General features: G+C 34.0%; 3 protein-coding genes across 3 annotated transcripts in view; 1 reads left to right on the top strand and 2 right to left on the bottom strand.

Annotated features, from left to right (window-relative positions):
- Positions 1-1,693: 1,693 nt before the first annotated feature.
- On the bottom strand, positions 1,694-14,357 carry LOC123659984 (DNA replication licensing factor Mcm7). Its single transcript, XM_045595139.1, has 16 exons — positions 14,327-14,357; positions 14,148-14,251; positions 13,904-14,044; positions 13,697-13,824; positions 13,523-13,614; positions 12,633-12,859; positions 12,217-12,399; positions 11,557-11,741; positions 11,114-11,282; positions 10,717-10,869; positions 7,197-7,363; positions 6,611-6,777; positions 6,103-6,214; positions 4,493-4,591; positions 2,972-3,083; positions 1,694-1,885 (listed from the first exon to the last, which is right to left on the bottom strand). Exons 1-16 carry the CDS (start codon positions 14,355-14,357, stop codon positions 1,805-1,807), a joined length of 2,151 nt encoding a protein of 716 aa, XP_045451095.1. The 3' UTR covers positions 1,694-1,804.
- Positions 14,358-14,813: 456 nt separating this feature from the next.
- On the top strand, positions 14,814-21,683 carry LOC123663418 (DNA polymerase alpha catalytic subunit). The gene is made up of 10 exons (XM_045598106.1): positions 14,814-14,945; positions 15,024-15,221; positions 15,354-15,544; positions 16,135-16,365; positions 16,454-17,029; positions 17,430-17,621; positions 18,217-18,474; positions 18,567-18,696; positions 18,780-21,224; positions 21,358-21,683. Exons 1-10 carry the CDS (start codon positions 14,930-14,932, stop codon positions 21,582-21,584), a joined length of 4,464 nt encoding a protein of 1,487 aa, XP_045454062.1. The 5' UTR covers positions 14,814-14,929; the 3' UTR covers positions 21,585-21,683.
- Positions 21,676-24,976, bottom strand: part of LOC123658970 (uncharacterized protein CG7065-like) — a 33,855-nt gene continuing 30,554 nt past the window's right edge. The window contains exons 22-24 of the mRNA XM_045594262.1: positions 24,084-24,229; positions 23,190-23,469; positions 21,676-23,099 (exon numbers count right to left, since the gene is read on the bottom strand). Of these exons, the coding sequence (XP_045450218.1) occupies positions 21,783-23,099; positions 23,190-23,469; positions 24,084-24,229 (1,743 nt within the window). The 3' untranslated portion in view covers positions 21,676-21,782. The remainder of the gene's footprint in view (positions 23,100-23,189; positions 23,470-24,083; positions 24,230-24,976) is intronic.

Genomic DNA, 24,976 nt, shown 5'->3' with positions numbered 1-24,976 from the left:
TGTTGTATTTGCGTTCTCGCTACGAATTTTTAATAGAACAACAGCGTTTCAGACTTAATTGGAATGTGTTGTCAGCTGTTAGTGTGTAATTTAACTATATACTTTATTTATCATTTGTAAATTAGCATCACCGTATACAAACATTTTTCCTGGAATTTTACATTGTATTCATTAGGTGTCCCGCATTAGTTTAGTAATTGCTTCGATTTATTGTTATTAGGACTATACAGTATACATGTTTATGTAAACTAGTGGTCGCCCAGAGGTTGAAATTCGACCATATTTAATTTAAATTATAAGTTTGAACATTATTAAGGTTCTGTTGTCAAAGACTATATTTCTATAATAATAAACAAAAGAGTATATATACGTGTGCATCAAATACATGGTAGTGTGTGTATTATTATTTTTTTTTTTTGATGAATTGTGTTTTATGTGCAAAATTTTACAAAAATATTAGCATTCTGCACTCCTTCACTATATACACTATAAGTGTCCGAAGTTTCCTCCGTAATCATACTACTCGTCCGCGCAATTTTCGTTTAAAGGGGTACAAAGTTTTTGCTTCACGTATTAATATTGAGATAATATTAATATAAGATAAAATTTGATACTACAGGTACGCATGGAATGGTTAAAGCTAATATTTCATTGGTCTGCACATTAAAGGTTTCGGAGGTAGATTACAATCACTCAATATAAATACTTGTAATCTATAAATTATATGTATTCTATCCTATGAATTTATTAGGATATGATGATATCATAGCCATTATAGGCGTGGTGCCTAAGGTTGCTAACAAGAGTACGGTCCGCCTCATGATAAGCGGATACCTGTATAGACGATATAGGCTATAAGATGGGTGGCGGACCTCTCACTACCGCAGGAACACAATACCACTTTAATACAGTATTTCTACCTGTTTTTCTGTATAATTTATTTTACACAAATCTTACGAAGATAGTCTTATTGATATAATATGCTGTTTACATAATTCCTTACTCAAAGAGATTTGGCGTACAGACAGATGGACGAATACGGATTTATTGTAAGGGAGAAATTGAAAAATTGATTACATAAACAAAAAATTATGTTTCAATTGTCGTTGCGTTTGGCCAACGGTTACAGTACTGGGTAACAGAAGTAAATCCCACTGGTATACCCATATGAGGCGTTTTTTTTTTTTTTTACTTTAGGCAATTGGGAATAAATAACTAGATACAATGATCTTTTAATTAAATAATTGTGTTTGCAGGCAAAGGAAAAAAAATCAATTATATCGACAAGTAATACAACGTAGGTAGACGAAAAATTAGTCAAAACGATACGCATTATCAAAGATTACTCTAAAAGTTGTAATCAGGTCTCGATGAAATTTAAATATGACCACATGATAAACATCGGTTTTCGAGTAAATTAACAATCATCAAAATCGGTACACCCAGTAAAAAGTTATGCGGATTTTCAAGAGTTTCCCACGATTTTTCTGGGATCCCATCATCAGATCCTGGTTTCCTTATCATGGTACCAAACTAGGGATATCACCTTTCCAACAAAAAAAAAGAATTATCAAAATCGATTCATAAACGACGGAGTTATCCCTGAACATACATAATATAAATATATATATATATATACACGGTCGAATTGAGTAACCTCCTCCTTTTTTTGAAGTCGGTTAAAAAAAATAAGTTTTATTAAAAATACTTATTTATTCATTTAAAATGACAAATATGACAGTACAAAACATTCTGAAACGCTACATAGGCACGAGATTAATGTTAACAATCTAGTGAAGCATCCTCACATGAAGGTAATTTTCGTTCGCACTTGGTTCACTTGCCACACATTGAGGTTTTCGTACTCTTCGATGCAGGCGTCCACCTAAATAAAATTGTACACATTATTTCTATGAACCAATTTTTTTGTCGTAAGACTAACGGTTAGTGGAACGAGGTCAATGGAAACAAAATGTTACATTACAATTGTAATTTACAATATAACACAACTATATCTTTACATATCTACACACTATACTACGTAATATATTAAAAAGAAATTATTAGCTAAAGCTTATTTATTATTCGGTGCAGGATTATACTAATGATGAAAATGTGTGGATTTGATTTTTTTTTGTTTTTTTTTTTTTATTTATTTATTTATGTGTGACGCTGTATCTCAAGCATGCTTGATATAACCAATTTTATATTTTTTTATTCACAGTTTTTTTAAAGAGTAACTGTGCAATTTCTTGGCGGATCTTTTCTGCGGAATCTAAATTCCGAATCGGTGGTAGTTTCACTTTTAACGATAATTACAATTTTTATTTTTAAAAGGACGAAAAGTGCTTTTTAAGTACATTTGAATAAATATATTTTTCATTTTGATCTTGATAACAGACAACTACTTCTAGTAGTTCAAAAATACTATTACAGGATCTTCTGAGAAAGATCTCTCATACATTTATTTTAATTAGCTGTACCCTTCGCGCGTTGCTACGCTTTTTTTATTTATTTATTTATTTTCTGGTCGTACCAACTCAGAAACCTTTGTGAACAACACTTTGCTGAAGATCATGACGTGATCAAATTCATAGTTTACGATTTTATAAAGGACATATAGACAAACATTCTTTTTTATATATATTACTAGCTGACGCAAACGTTGTCTTGCCGCTAAACGCTATTAAAAATAGGGGTTGGTGGTAGAAGTGTGAAAATTTAGGGTTGTATGTATTTTTCAACGCCAAATCATAATAAAATAAAAAATAAAAAATTTATCTAAAAATTCAAAAAAAAAATTTAGGGGTGGACTATCCTTAACATTTAGAGGGATGAAAAATAGATGTTCGATTCTCAGACCTACCCAATATGCACACAAAATTTCATGAGAATCGGTCAAGCCGTTTCGGCGGAGTTTAACTACAAACACCGCGACACGAGAATTTTATATATTAGAGATGTATCGTACCTGGTCAGGTTTGAAGCCCTTGTCGACGCAGCGCTCGATGACGTCCGCTATCTTCACGGTCTGTCCGGAGCCCGCCAGGTCCCGCACGATCGCGAATATGCGGTCCGTCGCGCTTATACCCCTGGAACAGTTAGTACAAACATTAAGGGGCACACCTCATCTCGAATTCAGATTTCACCCGTACTAAAAACACATGAGAATTGAGAGCGCTTGGTTGTTCATCGCGCAAATTATATGTATTTTCTCCCTACAAACATTACCAAAAGTTATTTTTTTAAAAAACGCAACATATAAAATGTTCTTCATACTTATTTCAATTACCATGCATATTTACTGAGATATTAAGGTTTTAATACAAAAATAGAGGCAATTTTGCGATTTTTATGTATCGAAAATTTTTTATGGAATCGTGTTTTCGAAACATATGAAAGATAGTTTATGTCCTGAACTTTACCGTACATAAATTTCAAACTTAAATATTCAGTAGTTTGGAAGATATGGACATCCTGCCGAGTGGAAAATAAACAATTTGAGGTAGCATACACTCTTAAGTAAAAATACATATATATCAGAGTCAGTCTTTGATACAGAAGAAGGGGAAAAAAGGAAGTTTGGCGCGTCGTCCTCAACCTGACAAGACGCGTCGCACGATTAAGAAAAAATTTGTCAAAATCGTTCAACCGATATGACATTTACAGCGTATTGTCTTAGCTCAATTATCCCACTATTTGCCCACATGATGTATGACAATAGTTAGAATAACGCTGTCTTCTGACAAATGTTATTTACTTGACACGTGTGATTCACGAAGCTTAGTTGAAGGTAAAAATTATAATAGAACATGACTGCTTTAAATTTATTTATCTAAAAACACGAGGCAATGTATTATAAATCATTTAATATTACTAAATAATAACAATTTTATTTAATCTTCAATATGATTTCAAAACAAAGATAGCAAAATGAAGTTAAGTTTTTAACAATTAATATAATAATAATTGGGCCGTCTGGAAGAAATTCCAATTCAGCCATACATTGCCCACTGCCCTACACAATGTTACTTTTTGTAGTTAAAAAAAATTGTAATGTACTACATATAAATAAAGAAACGAGTGTGCTTTAGACCACACGACTGAAGTAACTAAAACTTATGAAACGTAACTCTCTCTCTTTCCATCTTCACCAACTTACATCTCCTTCTCAATTTTCGTTCACCTAACAAATCACACTTTTCGTAACGATCTCGTCACGCATTCACCATCTTACTCCCCAAGTCTAACGTGCGTAAAAAAAGTTTTACTTCAACAAGTATACAAACATTTCACTGATACCGATGCATGTTTAAATAAAAAAAAAAACAAAATAACAAAAGCACGGGCATAATAATCCTGTGGATATATCGCTTAAATAAAAAAAATAAAAAACATTTCACTGAAAATTAACAAAAATATACAGACAAACATATACACACAATCACGTCTAAATATTGTAACCCAAAATGATGTTTTGTCTCTTACTTACCTTTGGACATTTTCGTCAACGTGTTGCAGCGACTGTTTCGACATTTCCACGAGTCGTATGGCTTCTGACACGTCCTCTTTCTCAACCACATCTGATAACCTACCGTTGAACAAAAAATTATAAATGATTCGTATACATAAAATAAATTGAAATTGAATTATAAATTCACGGATAAAAAAATTAATACGTAAAAATTATTTTACCCTTGTAGAGTAATTACATCATTACAATATTTCATTGTGAAGAGTAAGGTTTCAATAAAGCTTCTATATCTATTTCAGTATCGACTAACTTCCAAGGTATTTTAGTGAAACTTAAGATGTCGTCAACCAAAATATAATGTAATTTTTAAATATAGAGTACGTAATTTTTCTTGAATGCTTCCCAGATTACATATTCCGAGCCAGTGGTATCGTCAATCAGAACTAAAAATGATTTATAGTATACGAATTCAAAATGCATAGAAAATCCCATTGGAATAACATAATTTCAGGAGAATTATCACTGAAGATTATTGAATACGTCCAAAAATTGTTTATTTATTTATTTAACAATTTATGTACACTAGGATAGCAAAAGGAAATAGCTCTTATAAACAATGCTTGGTACAAAGGCGCTTTTTACTTGCAAATGAAAAAAAACCGACTTAAATTTACATCGACAAGTAAGATAACGTCGATTTACAAAAATAATGAATTAAATTACAAAAATAAATAATTAAAAACGATTTATTACAGATAACTCAAGATGTACTCAAATTTAGATCAAATTTAACTTAGCACATTACATGCACCAGCTTTCGATTAAAATCATAAATATAATCCAATAAAAAGTTAAGAGGCAACAAACGTAAAAAAAATGCCAAGTGCGAGTCGGACTCGCACATCGAGGGTTCCATACAAACAAAATTATTAAAATTATTTTTAGTACATGATACATCATATAATAAAAATTTAATCTTCTCGCAATTTTTCCTTTATCTGTGCTATAAGACATTGCTTAGTACCAAATTTCAAAATTCTGAGTTCACAGTAGGTACGATTTTAGATTGTATTACCCACACATTGGGAAATTCTAAACATTTTTTAATATCATATCATAAATTGACCGTTCCGCCACGTTCGATCGCGTTCGATCGCCACGGTCGCTTAGACCGAATATAAAATCATCATATCGAAAATTTCGATCTAGCGGGTACATCGCTCCATAGCTTAATTGGCTAGAGCAGTCGGTCAGTCGGAGATGCAGGTTCGATCCCCGCTGGAACGGTCGATTTTTGATATGATATTAAAAAATGTTTAGAATTTCACGGTAGGTTTTGAATTCCTTGCGAGTATCGAAATTTTGCTGCATAAACGACTGTATCTTTTGATTATGTTGGCTAGAAGTTTGGTTTTTTTCACTCCAAGGGACAGTAGACCTCAGTATTTAATATGAATTTCAGCTTGATATCTCTGTGTTCCTGAGAAAAAGGCTCTTGACAGACAGACGGAAAACAAATCGATCCTACAAGGGTTCCGTTTTTTCACTTTGAGATACGGAACTCTAAAAACACAATCGAATTGAGAAAATCCTCCGTTTTTTGAAGTCTTTTAAAAATAGAGCCTCACCTGAGCCTCGCCAGTGCCGTGGATAATCGCAATATGGCTAGCAAATTTCTAGCCGAAGTAAACGTGGTATCGCGTGCATTACGCGCTTCTCTACGAAGTTCCACGTAAGATGCTGTGAAACAAGAATAACACTTTTATATACATTTTCTTAATGTATAAATTATAAGTGCATATTTAATATTTATTATCATTTTATAAACGAGGAATCAGTTCTATTTAAGAAATAGAAAGAACTTATTTATACAATAATATTTAAAGAATATATTATTTTATACGCACGCACGCACGCACGCACGCACGCACGCACGCACGCACGCACGCACGCACGCACGCACGCACGCACGCACGCACGCACGCACGCACGCACGCACGCCCGCTCGACCGACCGACCGTCCGCCAACACGACGGGTTGCTTGCGGAGCGTGAGCGCGACGTAGCGCCGCTCGAGGCGCATGCGCACTCTCACGTCAGACGTCAGACGCCAGACAAAGAGGTGGTCAGCACTCACAGACGATGTAGTCGGCCAGCGCGCGCGGCACGATGGGCTGCTTGCGGCGCGTGAGCGCGACGTAGCGCCGCACGAGGCGCATGCGCAGCGCGCGCGTGGCGCCGGGCGGTTGCGACGAGTGCTGGTGCACGTACGCGATGTGCTTTGCCAGCTCCAGATCCTTCTCCCTGAAGCACACAATCCCTTTCATTAACTCAGAAATCGAAATAGGCTACACATTTACTCCTCCCATACAATTAATCATATTATAATGAAACCCCTAGACGCCTACAACACCTGCAATATCTACAGGCCACAATAACCACTTACTATCAGGCGGACTATTCACTTGCCAACCTAGTCATATAAAAAAGAAAAAAACACCTGCAACGCCAGAAGCGTTGCATACTCATTGCGGACTCTACCCCCGACGCTCCTCTTTCTAGAACTCTGGCTAGAAGAACTCTGGCTACATCACTCACCACAGAGACGCAACACTACTTGAGAGCAATATTATTTAACTGTGATCTACAGGAAGGATGCCTGCACCATATTTTAAGCAGAACATTTAATTCCCATTATAGCATTTAAATATTTAGTTAATTACCTATTGGGTTTGTCCCGTATCAGCCACAGCAGGTCGAAACGCGATAGCAAAGCGGCAGGCAGCTGGATATTTTGCTCGATGGACCGCTTGGGGTTGTAGCGTCCGTACGCAGGGTTAGCGGCCGCTAGGATCGAAACACGCGCGTTCAGACACGTCATTATACCAGCCTGAGAGAGATATCATTATTATTATATTATATGTTTTATTGCACAAAGAAAGAATATACAGAAAATAGCATATATGGGCAAAGGTTAACTTATCCCTAGAAGAAAACCAATGGTTATGAGAGAGTCGTATAGCGTGACATGAGTGTCATTAACTGTTATTCTATAAAATAACTAATTGGTTTCTAAATGCCATAATTAAGGATTTTAAAAAGATAAAAGAAACATAATCAGAACAGCGTATTTGGAAACAAGACATGGTCAAGTGTGAGTTGACCACAAATACTTATGCAGATTATATATACACAGATATTTTTTATAACCATCTAAAAGAATCTATAATATATATAAACGCGAAAGGACATTCATCACGAAATCTCCGAAACTATAACACCTACAAACTTGAAATTTGGCAAGTAGGCTCCTTATAGGACGTAGACATCCGCTAAGAACGGATTTTGCGAAACTCAACCCCTAAGGGGGTAAAATGGGGGTTGGAAGTTTGTATGAGAGTCCCATGTTTTTGACGTAAGAGGCTTGAAATTTAAAATGTAAGCTCTATAGATAGATGGTGAAAAGGTGTCTAAATAATGTATCTTTAGAAATCAACCCCTTTTTGGGTTAAAACGGGGGATAGTAGGTTGGCTCACTGATCACGAAATCTCCGAAACTATAACAGTTACAAACTTGAAATTTGGCAGAAAGGCTCCTTATAGGGCGTAGACATCCGCTAAGAACGAATTTTACAAAATTCGACCCTTAAGGGGGTAAAAAGGGGGTTGGAAGTTTGTATGAAAGTCCCATGTTTTTGAAGTAAGAGACTTGAAATTTAAAATGTATACCTTATAGATGATGAGAAGGTGTTCAAATTATGAATCTTTAGAAATCAACTCCCTTTTGGGGTTAAAACGGGGGATAGTAGGTTGACTCACTCATCACTAAATCTCCGCAACTATAACATCTAAAAACTTAAAATTTGGCAAGTAGGCTCCTCATAGGTCGTAGATATTCGCTAAGAACGGATTTTACGAAACTCGACCCCTAAGGGGGTAAAACGGGGGTTGGAAGTTTGTATGAAAGTCCTATGTTTTTGAAGTAAGAGACTTGAAATTTAAAATATATGCTCTATAGATAGTGAAAAGGTGTCTAAATAATGTATCTTAAGAAATCAACTCCCTTTTGGGGTAAAAATGGAGGATGGTAGGTTGACTCACTCATTACAAAATATCCAAAACTATAACAGATACAAACTTGAAATTTGACAGGTAGGTTTCTTATAGAGTGTAGACATCTGTTAAGAACTGATTTTATGAAATTCAACCCTTAAAGGGGTAAAACGGGGGTTAGAAGTTTGTATGAAAGTTCTATGTTTTTGAAGTAAGAGACTTGAAATGTAAAATGTGTGCTCTATAGATGATGAGAAGGTGTCCAAATAAAGTATCTTTAGAAATCAACTCCTTTTTGGGGTTAAAATGGGGGATGGTAGATTAACTCATTCATTACGAAATCTCCGAAACTATAACAGATACAAACTTGAAATTTGGCAGGTAGATTCCTTATGGGGCGTAAACATCTGCTAAGAACTGATTTTATGAAATTCAACCTTTAAAGGGGTAAAACGGGGGTTGGGAGTTTGTATAAAAGTCCTATGTTTTTGAAGTAAGAGACTTGAAATTTAAAATGTATGCTCTATAGATGGTGAGGAAGTGTCCAAATAATGCATCGTAATATATATATATATATATAAAAGAGAAAGGTCACTGACTTACTCATCACGAGAACTCAAAAACCGCTGGAGGGTTCATCCATCTAGGATGGACAAAGATGAAGTTTGGCAGAGAGGTAGATTGTAGTTAGTAGACGTCCGCTAAGAACGGATTTTGCGATATTCCATCGGTAAGGGGCTTAATTGGTGTTGATAGTTTGTATGAAACATATACAACAGCTATAAGTTCGCCTGATAGGTTATTTATACTGCAGCCTGAAAATAAAACTAAGCATGTGGTAATACACCAGAGGTTTTATAAAAACAACTATTAAATTATACTAAATTGTGCCTTTGAAAAAGTTACTCAGAGTGATAAGCATTTCAAGTGACTGAAATAGAAAAATAATTTGCGTTAAGCATCATAATAGTAATGCATATCTTCATAACCATGCGGACGTAGTCGCGGGCAACAGTTAGTGTATTATAAAACAAAGTTCCCAAAAGCGTATGTGATCGATTCCCTCAAAATCTACTGAACGGATTTTCATGCCGTTTCACCAATGGAGAGAGGGCTTCAAGAGTAAGGTTTACGGAACGGCTAAGCCGATTTTGATGAGAGTTTCACTGGAAGTATGCCGGGAAAACTTTGTGACAAACTGATTTCAACGCGGGCGAAGCCGCGGGCACAGCTAGTAGTTTATATAGAGAAAGAGTGCAGAATGCTAATATTTTTTTAATTGTGTATAAAAGTACATTCAATCAATAAATAAAACATTACATACACTGCCATGTGTTTGACACATACACGCATATATACTCTTTTGTTTATTGTTAAAGTATGTGCTTAAATTATGGTCGAATTTCGACCACTAGGCGACCACTAGTATATTTAGATGTGTCCTATTATACCTTACATCCGATAGGATCTAATACAACAGATATACTGGCATACACAGCGGATGTTTGTGAATTAGTTGTAATAATTTGTTTAAATTGGCTACATTATTTACATTAACATTCCTGCATAATTTTCAGCTGTTCTAATATTGAGTCGCTTTATCTTATATATAAAAATGAATCGCAAAATGTGTTGCTAAGCGCAAAACTCGAGAACGGTTGGACCGATTTCGCTAATTCTTTTTTTAAAATGTTCCTTGAAGTACGAGGATGGTTCTTGGATGGAGAGAAAAATTCTAAAAAAAAATTTAAATTTCCTGAAAAAGTCTAAAAACAACACTTTTCTATACTCCCATACAAAAGATTTGTGATAATACTTAAAAGTCAATTTGAACTTTAATACCATACGATAAAGTTTGTGTTAGGCGATACGAAGTTCGCCGGGTCAGCTAGTACTCATATAAACTTATTGAAAATAAATCAAATATACATTTTGCTATCTTTTTAAACCATTGTAATTTTCATCTTCTAATACAATTAAACGATCTTCATAAGAATCTGAACTAGTTGTACACCGTATTTTTACCCATGTTACTTTGAAGAAAATCATACTAAAATAATATATAGCCTATAACCCTCCTCGCTAAATAGGCTATTTAACACAAATAGAATGTTTCCATTCAAAATAGCAGTTCCTGAGATTGATAATATTAAAGCTTAATAATATTAGTATGGATAAACAAGATAGAACCTTTGCAATACTAATAGTCTGCTGCTCCATAACTTCGTGTATGGCGGTACGGTCATTCTCCGCCATCTTGTCGAACTCGTCGATGCAACACACGCCTTGATCAGCTAGCACCAATGCTCCTCCTTCTAACATCATCTCGCCGGTGAATGGATCCTAAAAAAATTGTAGAGAGCTGAGTTTACTGCTGATTCACATCATAAATAATTAATTTACTGATGACTGGTATAGTAATAACAAAAATTCATATAGATATTTTAAACGTGAGAGCCTCGGCGATTTTTAGGAATGGTAATGGATAACTATTGCGAAGTCAGATTACCGCAACCCAAAAAATCCCTACTGATTTTGAACTTTCATGCAAATAATAGAGTACTCAATTTTTAAATAAAAAAATTACCTTTAACACAGCAGCAGTGAGACCGACGCCTGATGAACCACGACCCGTGGTGTACTGACTACGGGGAGCAAGTCTGTCAATATAGTTGAGTAGTTGTGACTTGGCTACACCAGGGTCACCCATCAGGCAGATATTTATGTTGCCGCGAATTTTCATTCCATTTGGACGTCTGTTAAATGCAAACACAAAATTACTGCTTGAAATAATCACATTTTTTTAAACAATTAAAAATAAATACAAAAGGCTGAACTTAGTTTGTTTCTTTTTTCTTTTAATTTATTTCTTACAGTTTTTATTAAAAACTAAAATTAAATTTTAAAGAGTCTGGATCTTCTATCGAAAGAATAATTGTACAGAAATTAACGTCACTATGAAAATGTCCAAGAAATGTAATTGTAACAATGTTATTAATTTTAACACAATTATAAATAAATATAACGTACTTATCAACACCTCCGACAAGCAATAACAACAAGGCTTTCTTAACATCCTCGTGGCCATAAATCTCAGGTGCCAGACTGCGCGCCATTCTTGAGTACAAGTCCTCATCAGCTAACTCTGCTAACTCTTCCTCTGTTAGCGCTTCTGTCATTTCACCCTCATCACTTTGATTTAAGCAAGTAACACTCTGTAAACATTTTCCAGTTTGAATTTTCTAAATGTGATGTTACTTGTATTTTATATTATACTAGCTGACCCCGCAAACGTTTCTTTGCCATATATGTTCTTAACTCGCTTAATCCCCCCCCCCCTTCCATAACTTAGGGGTATGAAAAATAGATGTACCCGGTATGCCCACAAAATTTTATTAAAATCGGTCGAGCCGTTTCGGAGGAGTTCAATGTTTAACACCATGACACGAGAATTTTATATATTAGATAGAGCAAAGGGGGATACATCCTGCTCAAAATCTGGTGGAACCAGTCTGGGGAAGTATTTCAACCTTACAGAAGATCACAGCTAAATAGTCTACATAATAATACTCTTTAAAAAATGTGTTTGATTATAAAACTAGTAAAATTCTTCTCCTATATGGAGAAAGAGGCCTATGGCCAGCAATGGAATATTACAGGCTGAAGTAAAAACGTTTAAATTTCACTCACATGAGCTTCAAGATAAGTATCGGAGAGTAGGCCCTGCATGATCTGCTTGAAGCCAGAGTTTAGCAGTGGCAGGAACACTCCAGTAACGGCTATATGGTCACCAGGCTGAGCACGTCGTGTCACCTCACCTCGACAGTATACTGACAATTGGCGAGGGATGTGCCCCACTGGCACTTGGTCTGACTGAAATAGGGATATTACATAAAACTATATTATTTACTATACAACCTTTGCAGATGACTGACATTCATTATATATTTTTTTTATATCAGGGGCAATCTATTAGGTTGTGATGCCATCTGATGTAAAATGAGTTCAAGTAAATTTATTGGTAACTGTAAAATCCTAAAGTATTGCTTTATTTATTATTTAATCACTTAAGATAAATTTTTTATTCCAAAATACAAAATACTAACATGCTCCTGTATTTTCAACTCCTGAAACTTCTGGAACCTTGAACCCCTGGTTTGTAAATGCAACTGTCCAGCTGTTTTGTTGATCCGACACTCCTCAGCCGTGCAGGCTGGAGGTGGGGTGAACTGCAGGGATCTGACGGGCTGATAAGTCTCAGCTCCACACGCACTGCATGAGTATGTCGCTACTACTAATAGAGGCTTGACGTCAGTGCAGCGAGTTACTATACCTGATATTATAAAAAATAATACAATAACTTCTTTATTGAATTTAATCTTCAATTTCGTGTCATTCATGAAAAGTCAATCATGATAATCCATTATCACAAATATACAAACTGTAGTGGCACGTACAATATCATAAGCTAAAAACAATTTTAATAACATAATTTTTTTTATTCTTATTAATTACTAACTTGCTCTTCGAGTCTTCCCTATAAGTTATCAGGGATACTTGTTATGTGCGTGGAAAATTATGGATGTAAAACTTAAGTACTAATTGATTGATTTAGCCTAAAGTTCCATGCTGTTGGAGAACAAGTTTTTTTTTGGTGAAGAATAATTGTGTTTGCTAGCAAACAAAAAAAAACCACTTCAATTACATCAACAATTAATATAAAGGTTTCTCTGGGATGCTATTATCAGATCTAGGATCTGATAATAGCATTCCTTATCATGGTACCACCCTTGGGATATCCCCTTTCCAACAAAAAACGGATTATCAAAATCGGTTTATAAACGACTATTATTATTATTATTATTAAATATATGCTCGAATTGAGTAACTTCCTCATTTTTTTAAGTTGGTTAAAAAGGACTTTTACTTCCCAATAAACAGTAGACAACTTGAGTTAATTTAAATTAAAATAATCTAACAAATATAAAAACTATACCTCTGACTGTTACAAGTTTTCCAATATGTTCTGCCTTAACATCTCTAATGGGTACTGATTTTGATGTAGACATATCCTTGAAGTATACCTCACTAAAACATAAATAAAAAATAATGGAAATAATCTCATTTTCAAAATTAAGAAAATAAAATAGAATATTTTTTTTAATCTCACAATCGTCTAATAAGTTCTGGTGGGTATCTATTCCTGGGGTCTCTCATTTCACCAGGAATTCTGTGATTTCTGGCTTCCAGCATAATTCTGTGTTCAATGTACACATCCAATACATCTTTAGCTACAACCTACAAAAAGATATTTGACATTATGTACTATGAAAGTAGTTTTACTGACAAAAAGTGTTACCTAGTTAATACACCCTACCTCTTTATGCTTAAAATCTGGAAGCATTTCATACACAACATCAGAAACCATGTTAGTATACCGTCTGGTATTTTTCATCACTGCTGCTGCTAACTCCTCATTAGATTCGTGCAAATCATCTAAATCCACTACAAAAGCCACCTGAAATAATACTTAGTTGTTTAACTTAAGATCTTTATACAAAGAGCTAAAATATGAATTGACTTAATACATTTGACCTATAAGTAAGGAATGAAAAACGTACCTGTTCCCTGTGAGCTAATTTTGATAGTTGTTCAGAATATTTAAAAAATTTACCGCCTTCATCATCGGTCTGACAAAACTCCAGAAAAAAGTTCTTAAAACTTTCTGTAAACATAGGAAAATATTACAATTGTTGTTATAGATTTTTTTGAAGCGTGCATTAACGAAATATTTTACTACCTTTATCAGCCACATAATCACGCATCGCCATATCGATTACAACACAAAATTATTCAAGTAAACAAATTTTACTGTTACTATTTTAGACTTCCACTATTTTACTGTTTTAAAAACATTAAATTTAACTTAAACTTTTGTTTGACACCTTTGACAGCAAAATTGGCGCAAAAAGATGTGTCACAGACAATGATTAAATATTTTATCTATGGTCGCAGAGGATATTACACCTTCACACGAGCCTTTACTTCACAAGTTCATAATTCATATTTAGCATTAAAATATAAACAGTTAAAAATAAAATAAACTGCTCAAGGCCTCAAGAGCATAACTTATTCAGGTAAAATATTATAAATTAACACTAAAATTTTAATTAACAAATATTTAGAAATGTACAAATTATGCAGTTACAATATATGAATGTTTTAAAGTTTTAATGGCATTTGATTTAGAACGAAGACTACATTCGCGCCAATTCTTTTGTCAAATGTGAAGTCCTGATTGGTGTGTAATGTTCCAACATATAACAGAATACTCTGTTATTTGTGTTTTTTAGGAAATCGGTATTATATTTTATTATTTATTTATGATAACTTATATAAAATCATGGCAGAATCTTTAGGTAAGTGTAAGATAATCTGAATTTAAAATTTAAACAAGAAATATTAAAAATCTAACTCAAAATCTATATTGTTTTCAGCTGGTCAACGAGCTAAAAGACAAAAAATTGATAAACATGGTCGTATGTCAGCTTTAGAGAAGCTGAAACAGTTAAAGGGCAAAGGATCCAAACACAAATATGACGTGGATGATATGGAAAATGTTTATGATACGGTCGACGAAACCGAATACACTGAACGTGTTTTGCAGCGCCAGGAGGATGACTGGATTGAAGATGGTATTTTGCAAATAATTTAAATAATTTAACATATTAACTTCGTAGAAAGTTCTTGAATAAAATTGATGTCTTGTAAAGTTCTATTTTGCTATGACATATATTCATAACCAATGGCATTTAACATACTTTCAGATGGAACTGGATATGTGGAAGATGGCAGAGAAATCTTTGATGACGATGAAGGAGATGATGATTCATATGTTGCAACGAACAGTAAGGAATCTGGACGTGGCCAGAAAAGAAAAGCTAAGGTTGCCCCACAGCTTTCTGGTAAAGGCAATATTAGAAATCTCTTGGGAGCTATGCCGACCAAGAAAAAGGAGGTAAATATTTATTACATTTGAATACTCATATAGTCATCATACACATACACATGAGTTCACGCCATTTTTGGCGCCAACTTGTGGAGGCCTATGTCCAGCAGTGGACAGTGATAGGCTGAAATGATGATATTTATCATGTTCTACGCTGTAAGAGATTAGTGTAACTATAGATCATAATAGTAAGAATAATGATTAATAAGACTTGATAGATAGTATTAAAACTAAATGAAATTTTATCAATGTAAAACCAACAATTCATTAATTGAGAACCTAAATAATTAAAAATACATAATAAATATCTTACCTGTAAAGACAAATCATTCAGAATGGTGTGTACAATTGTGTAACTTTCATACCCACAATCTTCTAATAATGTGTCGATGTGTGTCTGTAAAATAAATAAGTGTAATCTTGTAATTAAAGTGTGATGAAATCCTGTGTTGATTTAATATTTATTTCTTGCAACCACTGCCCTAAACAGCCTTCAAATTAATGTGAAAATTCAACACAAATGGATAATTGTAATAGCAAGATGAATGATAAAATTTATAATAGTAAGAATTCTTATTTATAAGCAAATGTTGTTGCAGGATGTAAAAATATCAGAAGACAATATTTTGTCAGACATAATGTCAGATTTAGATGGAAGTGCTCCATCTGTGATTAGACCAAAGCCTTTGGTTGCAACCAAGTCTAACATAGTTGAAACAACCAAAAGAGAAGCACAAAACTACTTCAAAAACCTATCAACTTCAGTCAAAAAACCCACCCCTGTTGTTAGGATTGATGAAACTCCTCCTGAAGTGATCAAAGACACAAAAGTAAGTAAAAATAAAACCATAATCGAGTATTTTAAAGATTAGGTATAGCTTTTGTAACTATATTGTATAATATTTAATTATTTTAAAGGTACAGAATGCCCCATCAGAAAAACAATCAAATGGCCACAGTGTAAAAAAACCAGAATGGACTATAGAAAAAGAAATAAAAAAGGAATTAGAAGACTCAGCAACTCAAAATATAGAGGAATTCACAACACAAGAAATACATTTTCATGACGACTTTAGCAACGATGCTGCTATGTGTGATATTCCAGAAATAAAAGTAGAACCTTCCACTATCTCAAACACCATAACTGATGTTGCTGAGGAGTTTTTAAATGAAGATTTTGAAATATTTCCACTAAAGAAAGAAACAAAGGAATTGAAGGTATTAAGCAGTAATTGGGGAGATCAGAATGAGAATCAAGTTATATCAAGTGTCCAAACAGATGGGCATCTTCCACTCCAGACTAATAGAGACGGTGAGAAAGTTCTAAAATTTTATTGGTTGGATGCCTGGGAAGATAGGTTTGTTAAGCCGGGTGTGGTCTATCTGTTTGGCAAAGTGTATGTGAATCCTTTGAACAAGAAAGCAGGATGTGCTTCTTGTTGTTTGGTTGTGAAAAATGTAAATCGTCAGTTGTTTCTGCTTGCAAGGGAATATGTAAGTATTTGCAGTATATGCAATAACATTGTACAATAAATTTTGCACAACTTTTTTCTATAACTAAATGGGTAAACAAGCATTCAAGCCTCGGTGATGTTAAGTAGTAGTACTTTAGTTTATTGACCCCTGTAATACCAAAAGCATTCCAAATGGATTGTTGATCCTACCCTCGACCCTCCCTAGAAGCTCTGGCCACCATACTCATCACAGGAAAACAAGGTAGACAGATTAAGATAAAACTACTTGAAAGCAGTATTATTTAGCTGTGATCTTCTGTAAGATTGAGGTATTTGCTCAGTTGGGCTGCACCAGATTTTGAGCAGGATATATCCTACTGTACCTTACCTAAATAAAAGACCATTTTTGTAATTGTGTCTTTATTGTTTTTCTTTTACAGAAATTAGATCCCATTACATTGGAACCGACAGACCAGGAAGTAACAATGATGGATGTGTATCAAGAGTTTAATAGTTCTGTAGCTAGCGAGTTGAATCTTAAAGAATTTAAATCTAGGAAAGTCACCAAGAACTACTGCTTCAATCTGCCTGACATACCTGCACAGTGTGACTACTTAGAAGTGAAATACTCTGTAAGTTCCTTTCCTACAAATTATACTATGGTATATATATATATATATTAATTATATATATCATATTTTTGGAACGAAGTTCCTTACGGCAGGCTTGACATTTGGCTGGGCGAGCGAACTGAAAAAAATGTGATACTAAAACCGTAAGAAAAATATATAACGGAAGTGACATAATATCAGTCACACGACTGTATAATATGACGTTTGCAAAACTAAAATATTACTAGTAAACTTTTTTTTATTATTTATGTAATTTTATACTGTCAAAAATATCATAAAAGTTAAGTTAATAGTTTTATTTCACTTAATAGTTTGAATTATTATTATTATTATTATTATTTTGTTTGATTTATTTTATTTTACGGTATTTGTTACTTTCTATAATACTAAATTTCCTAAATACTTTTATGTACTTAATTAAAAACCAATCAACAAAATTTAAAAAAAAATCAAGAACTAGAAAATATATATAAAATTAGTGTTGCTTCTATATTATCCGAAGGAACTTCGTTCCTATCTGGTGTCCCATGACACCACAGAATTTTATTTTTATGATTTTGCAATTCATTTTTTTTAAATAAAATGTTATCTACAGGCTGCGTTACCCCCTCCGCCTACAGGAAAGAAATATTTAACATTCTCACATATATTTGGAGCAAATACCTCATCTTTAGAGACACTGTTGCTTGAAAGAAAAATAAAAGGTCCTTGTTGGCTTGAAGTAAAGCAAGTTGAAAATGTTCTAGCCAAAGTGTCCTGGTGTAAAATGGAAGCAGCTTGTGAAAAAATGGAACACGTAAATGTGATTAGAAATGATAATAATCTAGAACCGCCACCAATAACTATTGCTACTGTAAGTTTTTAGATCATTACGTATTGATAAATTATAATTTTGGTGGTTAATGAGAAAAAGCTAATGAGTATAATTTTTGTGTAAATTTCTAGCTAAATATGCGAACTACGACAGATCCAAAAACGAATAAGACAAAAATTTTAATGCTGAGTTGTCTAGCACACAATTCTTTCCCAGTACATAAACCAGCCCCAAATCCATCCTTTAACCAACATTTTTGTGGTAAGTTATCGAATAAATTGCACTGCTTTTACTGAAAATAAATATGAGAATAATAATTATAATTTATATTATTTCTATTGCAGTAATGACAAAATGTAATGAAATATGGCCACTTGATCTCAAACAGCATTTACTGCAATACAAAGCAACTAGACTGACCAAATGTGAATCAGAAAGAGAACTTCTTAACTTCTTTATGGTACAGTTTTGGAAATTAGATCCAGACTTAGTCGTGGGTCATGACTTGCAAGGTTTCCAACAAGACTTGTTAATTGGGAACATCTTAGATTTACGAATTCCTAATTGGTCTCGTTTAGGCCGACTTAAGAGATCAGTCGCTCCTCAGAAGAAATATGCAGCCAAGGATGCATTCTTAGGAAGATTGGTTTGTGATATTAAAATCTCCGCCATGGAGCTTATACGAGCCCGAAGCTTCGATCTAGACACACTTTGCGTTAATGTTCTTAAAATGAAAGAAGGTGATCGCGTCGACGTTGCACTCGAAGATTTACCGCGTTACTATGAGAGCACTAATGATCTTCTGCAGTTAGTAACACTAAGTATGCAAGATGCGTCCTACATTCTAAAAATTATGTGCGAGCTTAATGTGGTACCACTAGCATTGCAGATTACCCAAATAGCAGGTAATGTGATGTCTCGTACTTTGATGGGGGGTAGATCAGAAAGAAATGAATTTTTGTTGCTTCATGCTTTTACTGAAAAAAATTATATTGTACCTGATAAAGTGTATGGTAAAAAGATTATTGTTGATGACGCAGAAGAACAAGAAGAAGCCGCACCTAATAATGTGTCTAAAAAGCAAGGTAAGAAAAAAGCTGCATACTCTGGTGGCTTAGTCCTCGATCCTAAAAAAGGATTTTATGATAAATTAATACTTCTGATGGATTTTAATTCTTTATATCCAAGTATTATTCAGGAATATAATATTTGTTTTACTACAATCAAAAGAAAAAATGGTTCAGTAAATGATGACAATATTAATAATCTTGTTTTACCTGGACCCAATACCGACTTTGGAGTACTTCCAACTCAAATTAGGAAACTAGTAGAAAGCAGACGAGAAGTAAAAAAATTAATGAAATCACCAGATTTACCATCAGACCTTTATATGCAATATAATATACGACAAATGGGCCTAAAACTGACCGCCAATTCTATGTATGGCTGCCTTGGATTCACGCATTCTAGATTTTACGCGAAGCCACTGGCGGCGCTAGTCACGATGAAAGGTCGAGAAATTTTAATGGACACGAAAGAAATAGTACAAAAATTAAACTATGAAGTTGTGTATGGAGATACTGACAGCTTAATGATAAATACTAATTGTCTAGATTATGACTACGTTTTTAAAATCGGTAATGATTTAAAAAGAGAGATTAACAAAAAGTATAAACAGATAGAATTAGATATTGATGGAGTTTTTAAATATCTACTTCTTTTAAAGAAAAAGAAATATGCTGCAGTGATTGTAAGTAAAAATAAAAATGGAGAATTTGTATACACTCAAGAACATAAGGGTTTAGATATAGTAAGACGAGATTGGTCACAATTGGCAGCAGAAGCTGGAAAGTTTATATTAAGTCAAATTCTTTCTGAGCAAACAGCAGACGAGAGGCTCGAAAGTATTCAAAATCATTTAAATAAATTAAAAGATGATTTAATAAATAATAAAATGCCCTTATCCTTGTTAACGATAACAAAGCAGCTTACGAAAAACCCTAGTGAGTACGCTGACAAAAACAATCAACCACACGTTCAAGTGGCATTGCGATTAAATGCAAAAAATAGTAGAAGGTTTAAAAAAGGAGATATTGTACCTTACATAATTTGTGAAGATGGTACTGCTAATTCAGCAACTCAAAGAGCTTACCATATAGAGGAGTTAAAGAGTTCTGAACATCTTAAAGTCGATTACAAATATTATTTAGCTCATCAGCTACATCCTGTTATATCTCGAATATGCGAACCCATTGACGGTATGGATCCAGCGCGTGTCGCTGACTGTCTCGGCTTAGATCCTTCAGGCTATCGACAAATTATTAAAAAGGAGAACTCTAACACTGAAACATATGAAGTAGAAAACGATCAGGAGAAATACAGGTATTGCAAAGAATTCACATTTGTATGTGTAAATGAAAACTGTAAAACTGAAAATAGGATCAGAGAAACCTTTGTTAAACTAGACAAAGAAAACGTAACATTTTTAGAAAAATGTCAGAATCCGAAATGTTTAGTAAAACCAGTAGACTACTTGGCATGTATTCAAAACCAATTGACTTTACAAATGAGGGAGTATCACAACCAGTATTACGCAGGCTGGATATCCTGCGAGGACCCGGCGTGTGGCTACCGCACAGTCAGACTTCCGCAAACGTTTACCGCTGGCTACCCCTTATGTAGACAGTGTGAAAAAGGAGTGATGTTCAGGGATTACACAGAGAAAGATTTATATCTCCAGATAAATTTCTTTCTCTTCTTATTTGATGTTAACAAAAATAATACTTCAAGTAAGTTAAGCTATATATTCATTTTTAAACAGTTTAGACATTTTTTTAAGATTAAAGAAATAATATTCAGTTAATATTTTTTACCTAGTAATTTTTTTTGTTTGTTAAATTTATAAATACGTTATTTTTTCAGAAATAAAGTTAAGTCCACAAATCATTACTGCATTTCAAATAATAAAAGAAATGGTTGAAGACATTTTGGCACATTCAGCTTATTCTATAATTAATTTGTCTAAGCTGTTTCGATTTTTCCGTTTGGATAACAAGAATGGAAGCAGTGTGAAGTCTGAACCTGTGGAAATAGATATTCTGCCAGAAACTGAACATATTGATGCTTTGATGGAAATGGGGACCTACTAGAATTAAACATAAGGCTTTATTTGTAAATACAACTTTATTCTTCAATTATACTGTAATTATATCAGTTTTATAATTAAATTAAACACATTCGTTACTTAATCCTGTTTATTTATTTTATAACTATAGATATTCAAATATAATCCACAAATAGTGTGCGAATGCAAAATACATTAATGAATTAATTTTAGTTTATATATTTTAATAGTAGCCGCGCCCGCGGCCTCTGTTTGGTTTTGTAAATCCTCGGCCTCTGCCTCTAAAGTTATTTTTGTCGAAATTTCCATATTGTTGACCTCCAAATGATTGTGGATTTCCATCCTGCCTATTACTAAAGTTGTCTTTCATTCTGTTACCCATAAAGTTGCTGCTTGTTCCTTTATTAAAATTCTTATTACTTGATCCTCTTCCTGCCCCATAAGACTGATCTTGGTTTCTTGGCCCTGGGTTAAAGCCATCTAATAAACTTTTAGGTACCTGATTAAAATTTTCTGGAAGACCTCTTCCTTGATTTAAGTTGATTTGTGGACCCTGATTATAATTGTCCATTGGTCCACGAGATCCTTGGTTATAATTGTCCTGAAGTCCACGAGATCCTTGGTCATAATTGTCTTGAGGTCCAAAAGATCCTTGGGTATAGATATCCTGCGGTCCTCGAGTCCCTTGATTAAAATTGTCTTGAGACCGTAATGCTTGATTAAAATTGTCTTGAGATCCTCTTTGTCCTTGTCCATATTGGTCTTGAAGTCCTCTTGGTCCTGGAAGAAAATTGTCTTGAGATGGTCTTGGTCCCTGAGCCCCATGTGAGGCTTGGTTGTAATTTTCTTGAGCTCCTTTTAACCCTTGACTATAATTATCTTGAGGACCTAGTAAACCTTGATTATAAGTGTCCTGTGGGTTCTTAGGGCCTTGGTTAAAGTTGCCTTGGTGTGCTCTGGGCTCCTGGTCATAAATTCCTTGAATACCACGTTGGTTTTTATTATAGTTATTTTGTGGACCTTGATTATAATTATCCTGAGGCTGCCTCATTCTCTGATTGTATAAATTGTCCTGTTGGACATCTCTGTTATCGGAAACTTGTCTTGACTCCCAAACTGGTGGACGAATTTCATTTGAATTGTGATTTCCTCCGTAGTTTGATGCATTTGGAGGAATTCTAAGACCTTGTTGATTGGCTACTAATTGAGTGCCAAATAAATTTGGTGGATGATGATTAGGCTTTTCCATCACAGATGATTCAGGTAAATCACCAAAAGATCTTGGCTGAATATTGCTAGTAACAACTTCTGATGTTTGTGTTGCAGTAGGGGCACGGGTAGATTGCAACGATGCTTGAACTAATGCTAAAAGATCGGTTGCCGAAAAAATATCTTTTTTTACTTCATCTGAAGTTGCTGTTGTCATTGTAGATTCAACCATCTTTGGTGAAGCTTTTGATTCTTCTATAGACTTCTTTACTATTTCCATTTCTTGTCGTATTTGATCTTCTTTCACTTTTTGTGTGGCTGATTTAAACACCTGCAAGATATAAAAATAAATAAAAACTGTTACCTGAAATATTAAATTAATTTATTCGATTATCTTATTAAATATTTTTAACAAACATACATCCTCAACAGTGTAATCATCGTCATCGTCACTTGCAATGGGAATCGGCGCTATATTGCTTGGCTTAGCCTGTTCTTCAGGCGTCGGAACATTAGCCGCATCGCCTACGTATTGTCTCAACCTCTCAACGCGTTGCGGTTCACGGGCTTCAAGCTTTTTAAGATAAGCTATAAGACTATGTTGTTCCTCTGCAGAGAGTTCATTGAAATTCTTTAATAATGTTTCCAAATCCGAGTCTGATAAACCATCCATTGCATCTGATACATCTTCTTTCTCAACTCTAAAAAAAGATAAAGATTAGATATTACTTTGCCGACCGATGGCGGGATAACCATCCAACTGCTGGCTTTGAAATACACAGGCCGAAGACGGGCAGCAGCGTCTTTGGTGCGACAAAGCCAGTACTGCGGTCACCAACCCGCCTGCCCAGCGTGGTGACTATGGGCAAAACACATGAGTTCACGTTATTTTTGACGTAAACTTGTGGAGGCCTATGTCCAGCAGTGGACTGTATAGGCTGTAATGATGAGATATTACTTTAACTAGTTATATAAACTATAAATGGTCGTCCAGTGATCAGTACAAAAAAATACCAAAAATAATGAACATAAAGAACCTTTTTTTTTAATTTTTAAATTTGACTACAGACAAAAAATCATAAAAGAGTATAATATGCGTGTGTATAATGTTATTTTTTTTTTATTGATTTAATATATATATTTATGCATAGTTAAAAATAATATTAGCATTCTGCACTTCTTCTCTATATAAACTATAAGTGTACGAAATTTCATACTCCTCCGTCCACGCAATTTTCGTAAAAAAGGGAATATTTTTTTTGCTTCACGTATTAATATATAGGTGTACTTTTTGAAATATTAAACCAAAACTGACTTCTTGTCTTCGTATGCAGACTGCAACAGCTGAAGTGCTGACGCTGTACCTGAAGATGGAGCCCCGGTTGACTTGTCATTCATTTTCCTTTCCTCCGTTTTCTTTTTCGATTCAGCTTCTTTTTTCTTGGCTTCAGCCATACCCACCTGAGAAATTCAACTTTTTCATTACAATGTTATTGTACATCATTTTTTACCGGAATTAATGAATATAAAAAAGAACTAATCCTTTTTTATTTTTAACACATATCTCCTCCTATTCTATTCTAAGGTATTTGTGATATTTTGTATAGTTTGCTGATAACACATCTTTTTTTTTTTTCTTTTTTAAAGATAAAAAGTTGGTTATGATGGCATGCATGGTCCTTTATTACAGTAACAAGACTAATTAAAAACAAAAAACGAACAATAATACCCAAGAAAATCAAGTGCATCGTTTAATTTACCTAATTTGTAATGTCTGTTTTCATAAAAAAAATATAATTTAATTTTCAAGAACTAGCCATTATATTCATCACTCATCACTTCAGCCTATCGCAGTCCACTGCTAGACATAGACCTCCACAAGTTCGCGCCAAAAATGGCGTGAACTCATGTTTGTTGCCTGTAGTCACCACGCTGGGGAGGCAGGTTGGTGGCCGACATAATAATATTGACGGTTATTAAAAGAATAGCTGTTCAGTTTTTTATCGAATCTTTATACTTTCTAAATCAATTTTATTACTCAGAGGATGTGTCCAATAATAATAAGTTCGTATCAAATAATGTTTATCAATAAGCACAATCATCTGACAAATATGCAAGTATCACAAATCTACAGTCAACAATGAACTAACAATTGTATCATATATATTAAATCTTGAGTTGTGAAGTACCACAACTTTACAGAAGATT

The sequence above is a fragment of the Melitaea cinxia genome, chromosome 2, assembly GCF_905220565.1.
Source record: "Melitaea cinxia chromosome 2, ilMelCinx1.1, whole genome shotgun sequence".
Classification (NCBI taxonomy): domain Eukaryota; kingdom Metazoa; phylum Arthropoda; class Insecta; order Lepidoptera; family Nymphalidae; genus Melitaea; species Melitaea cinxia.
The sequence above is the reverse complement of the archived record's forward strand: the minus strand, read 5'-3'. Positions and strand labels throughout refer to the sequence as shown.

Excerpts from the sequence above, each read along its gene's own strand:
- LOC123663418 (XM_045598106.1), top strand. Across the intron at positions 15,222-15,353 it reads GGATGACTGGATTGAAGATG|ATGGAACTGGATATGTGGAA; the intron begins GTATTTTGCAAA and ends ACATACTTTCAG. Across the intron at positions 17,030-17,429 it reads TTCTGCTTGCAAGGGAATAT|AAATTAGATCCCATTACATT; the intron begins GTAAGTATTTGC and ends TTTCTTTTACAG.
- LOC123659984 (XM_045595139.1), bottom strand. The coding sequence starts at position 14,357 with ATGGCGATGCGTGATTATGTGGCTGATAAAG. Across the intron at positions 13,825-13,903 it reads CAGATTTTAAGCATAAAGAG|GTTGTAGCTAAAGATGTATT; the intron begins GTAGGGTGTATT and ends ATCTTTTTGTAG. Across the intron at positions 12,860-13,522 it reads AAAACTTGTAACAGTCAGAG|GTATAGTAACTCGCTGCACT; the intron begins GTATAGTTTTTA and ends TTATAATATCAG.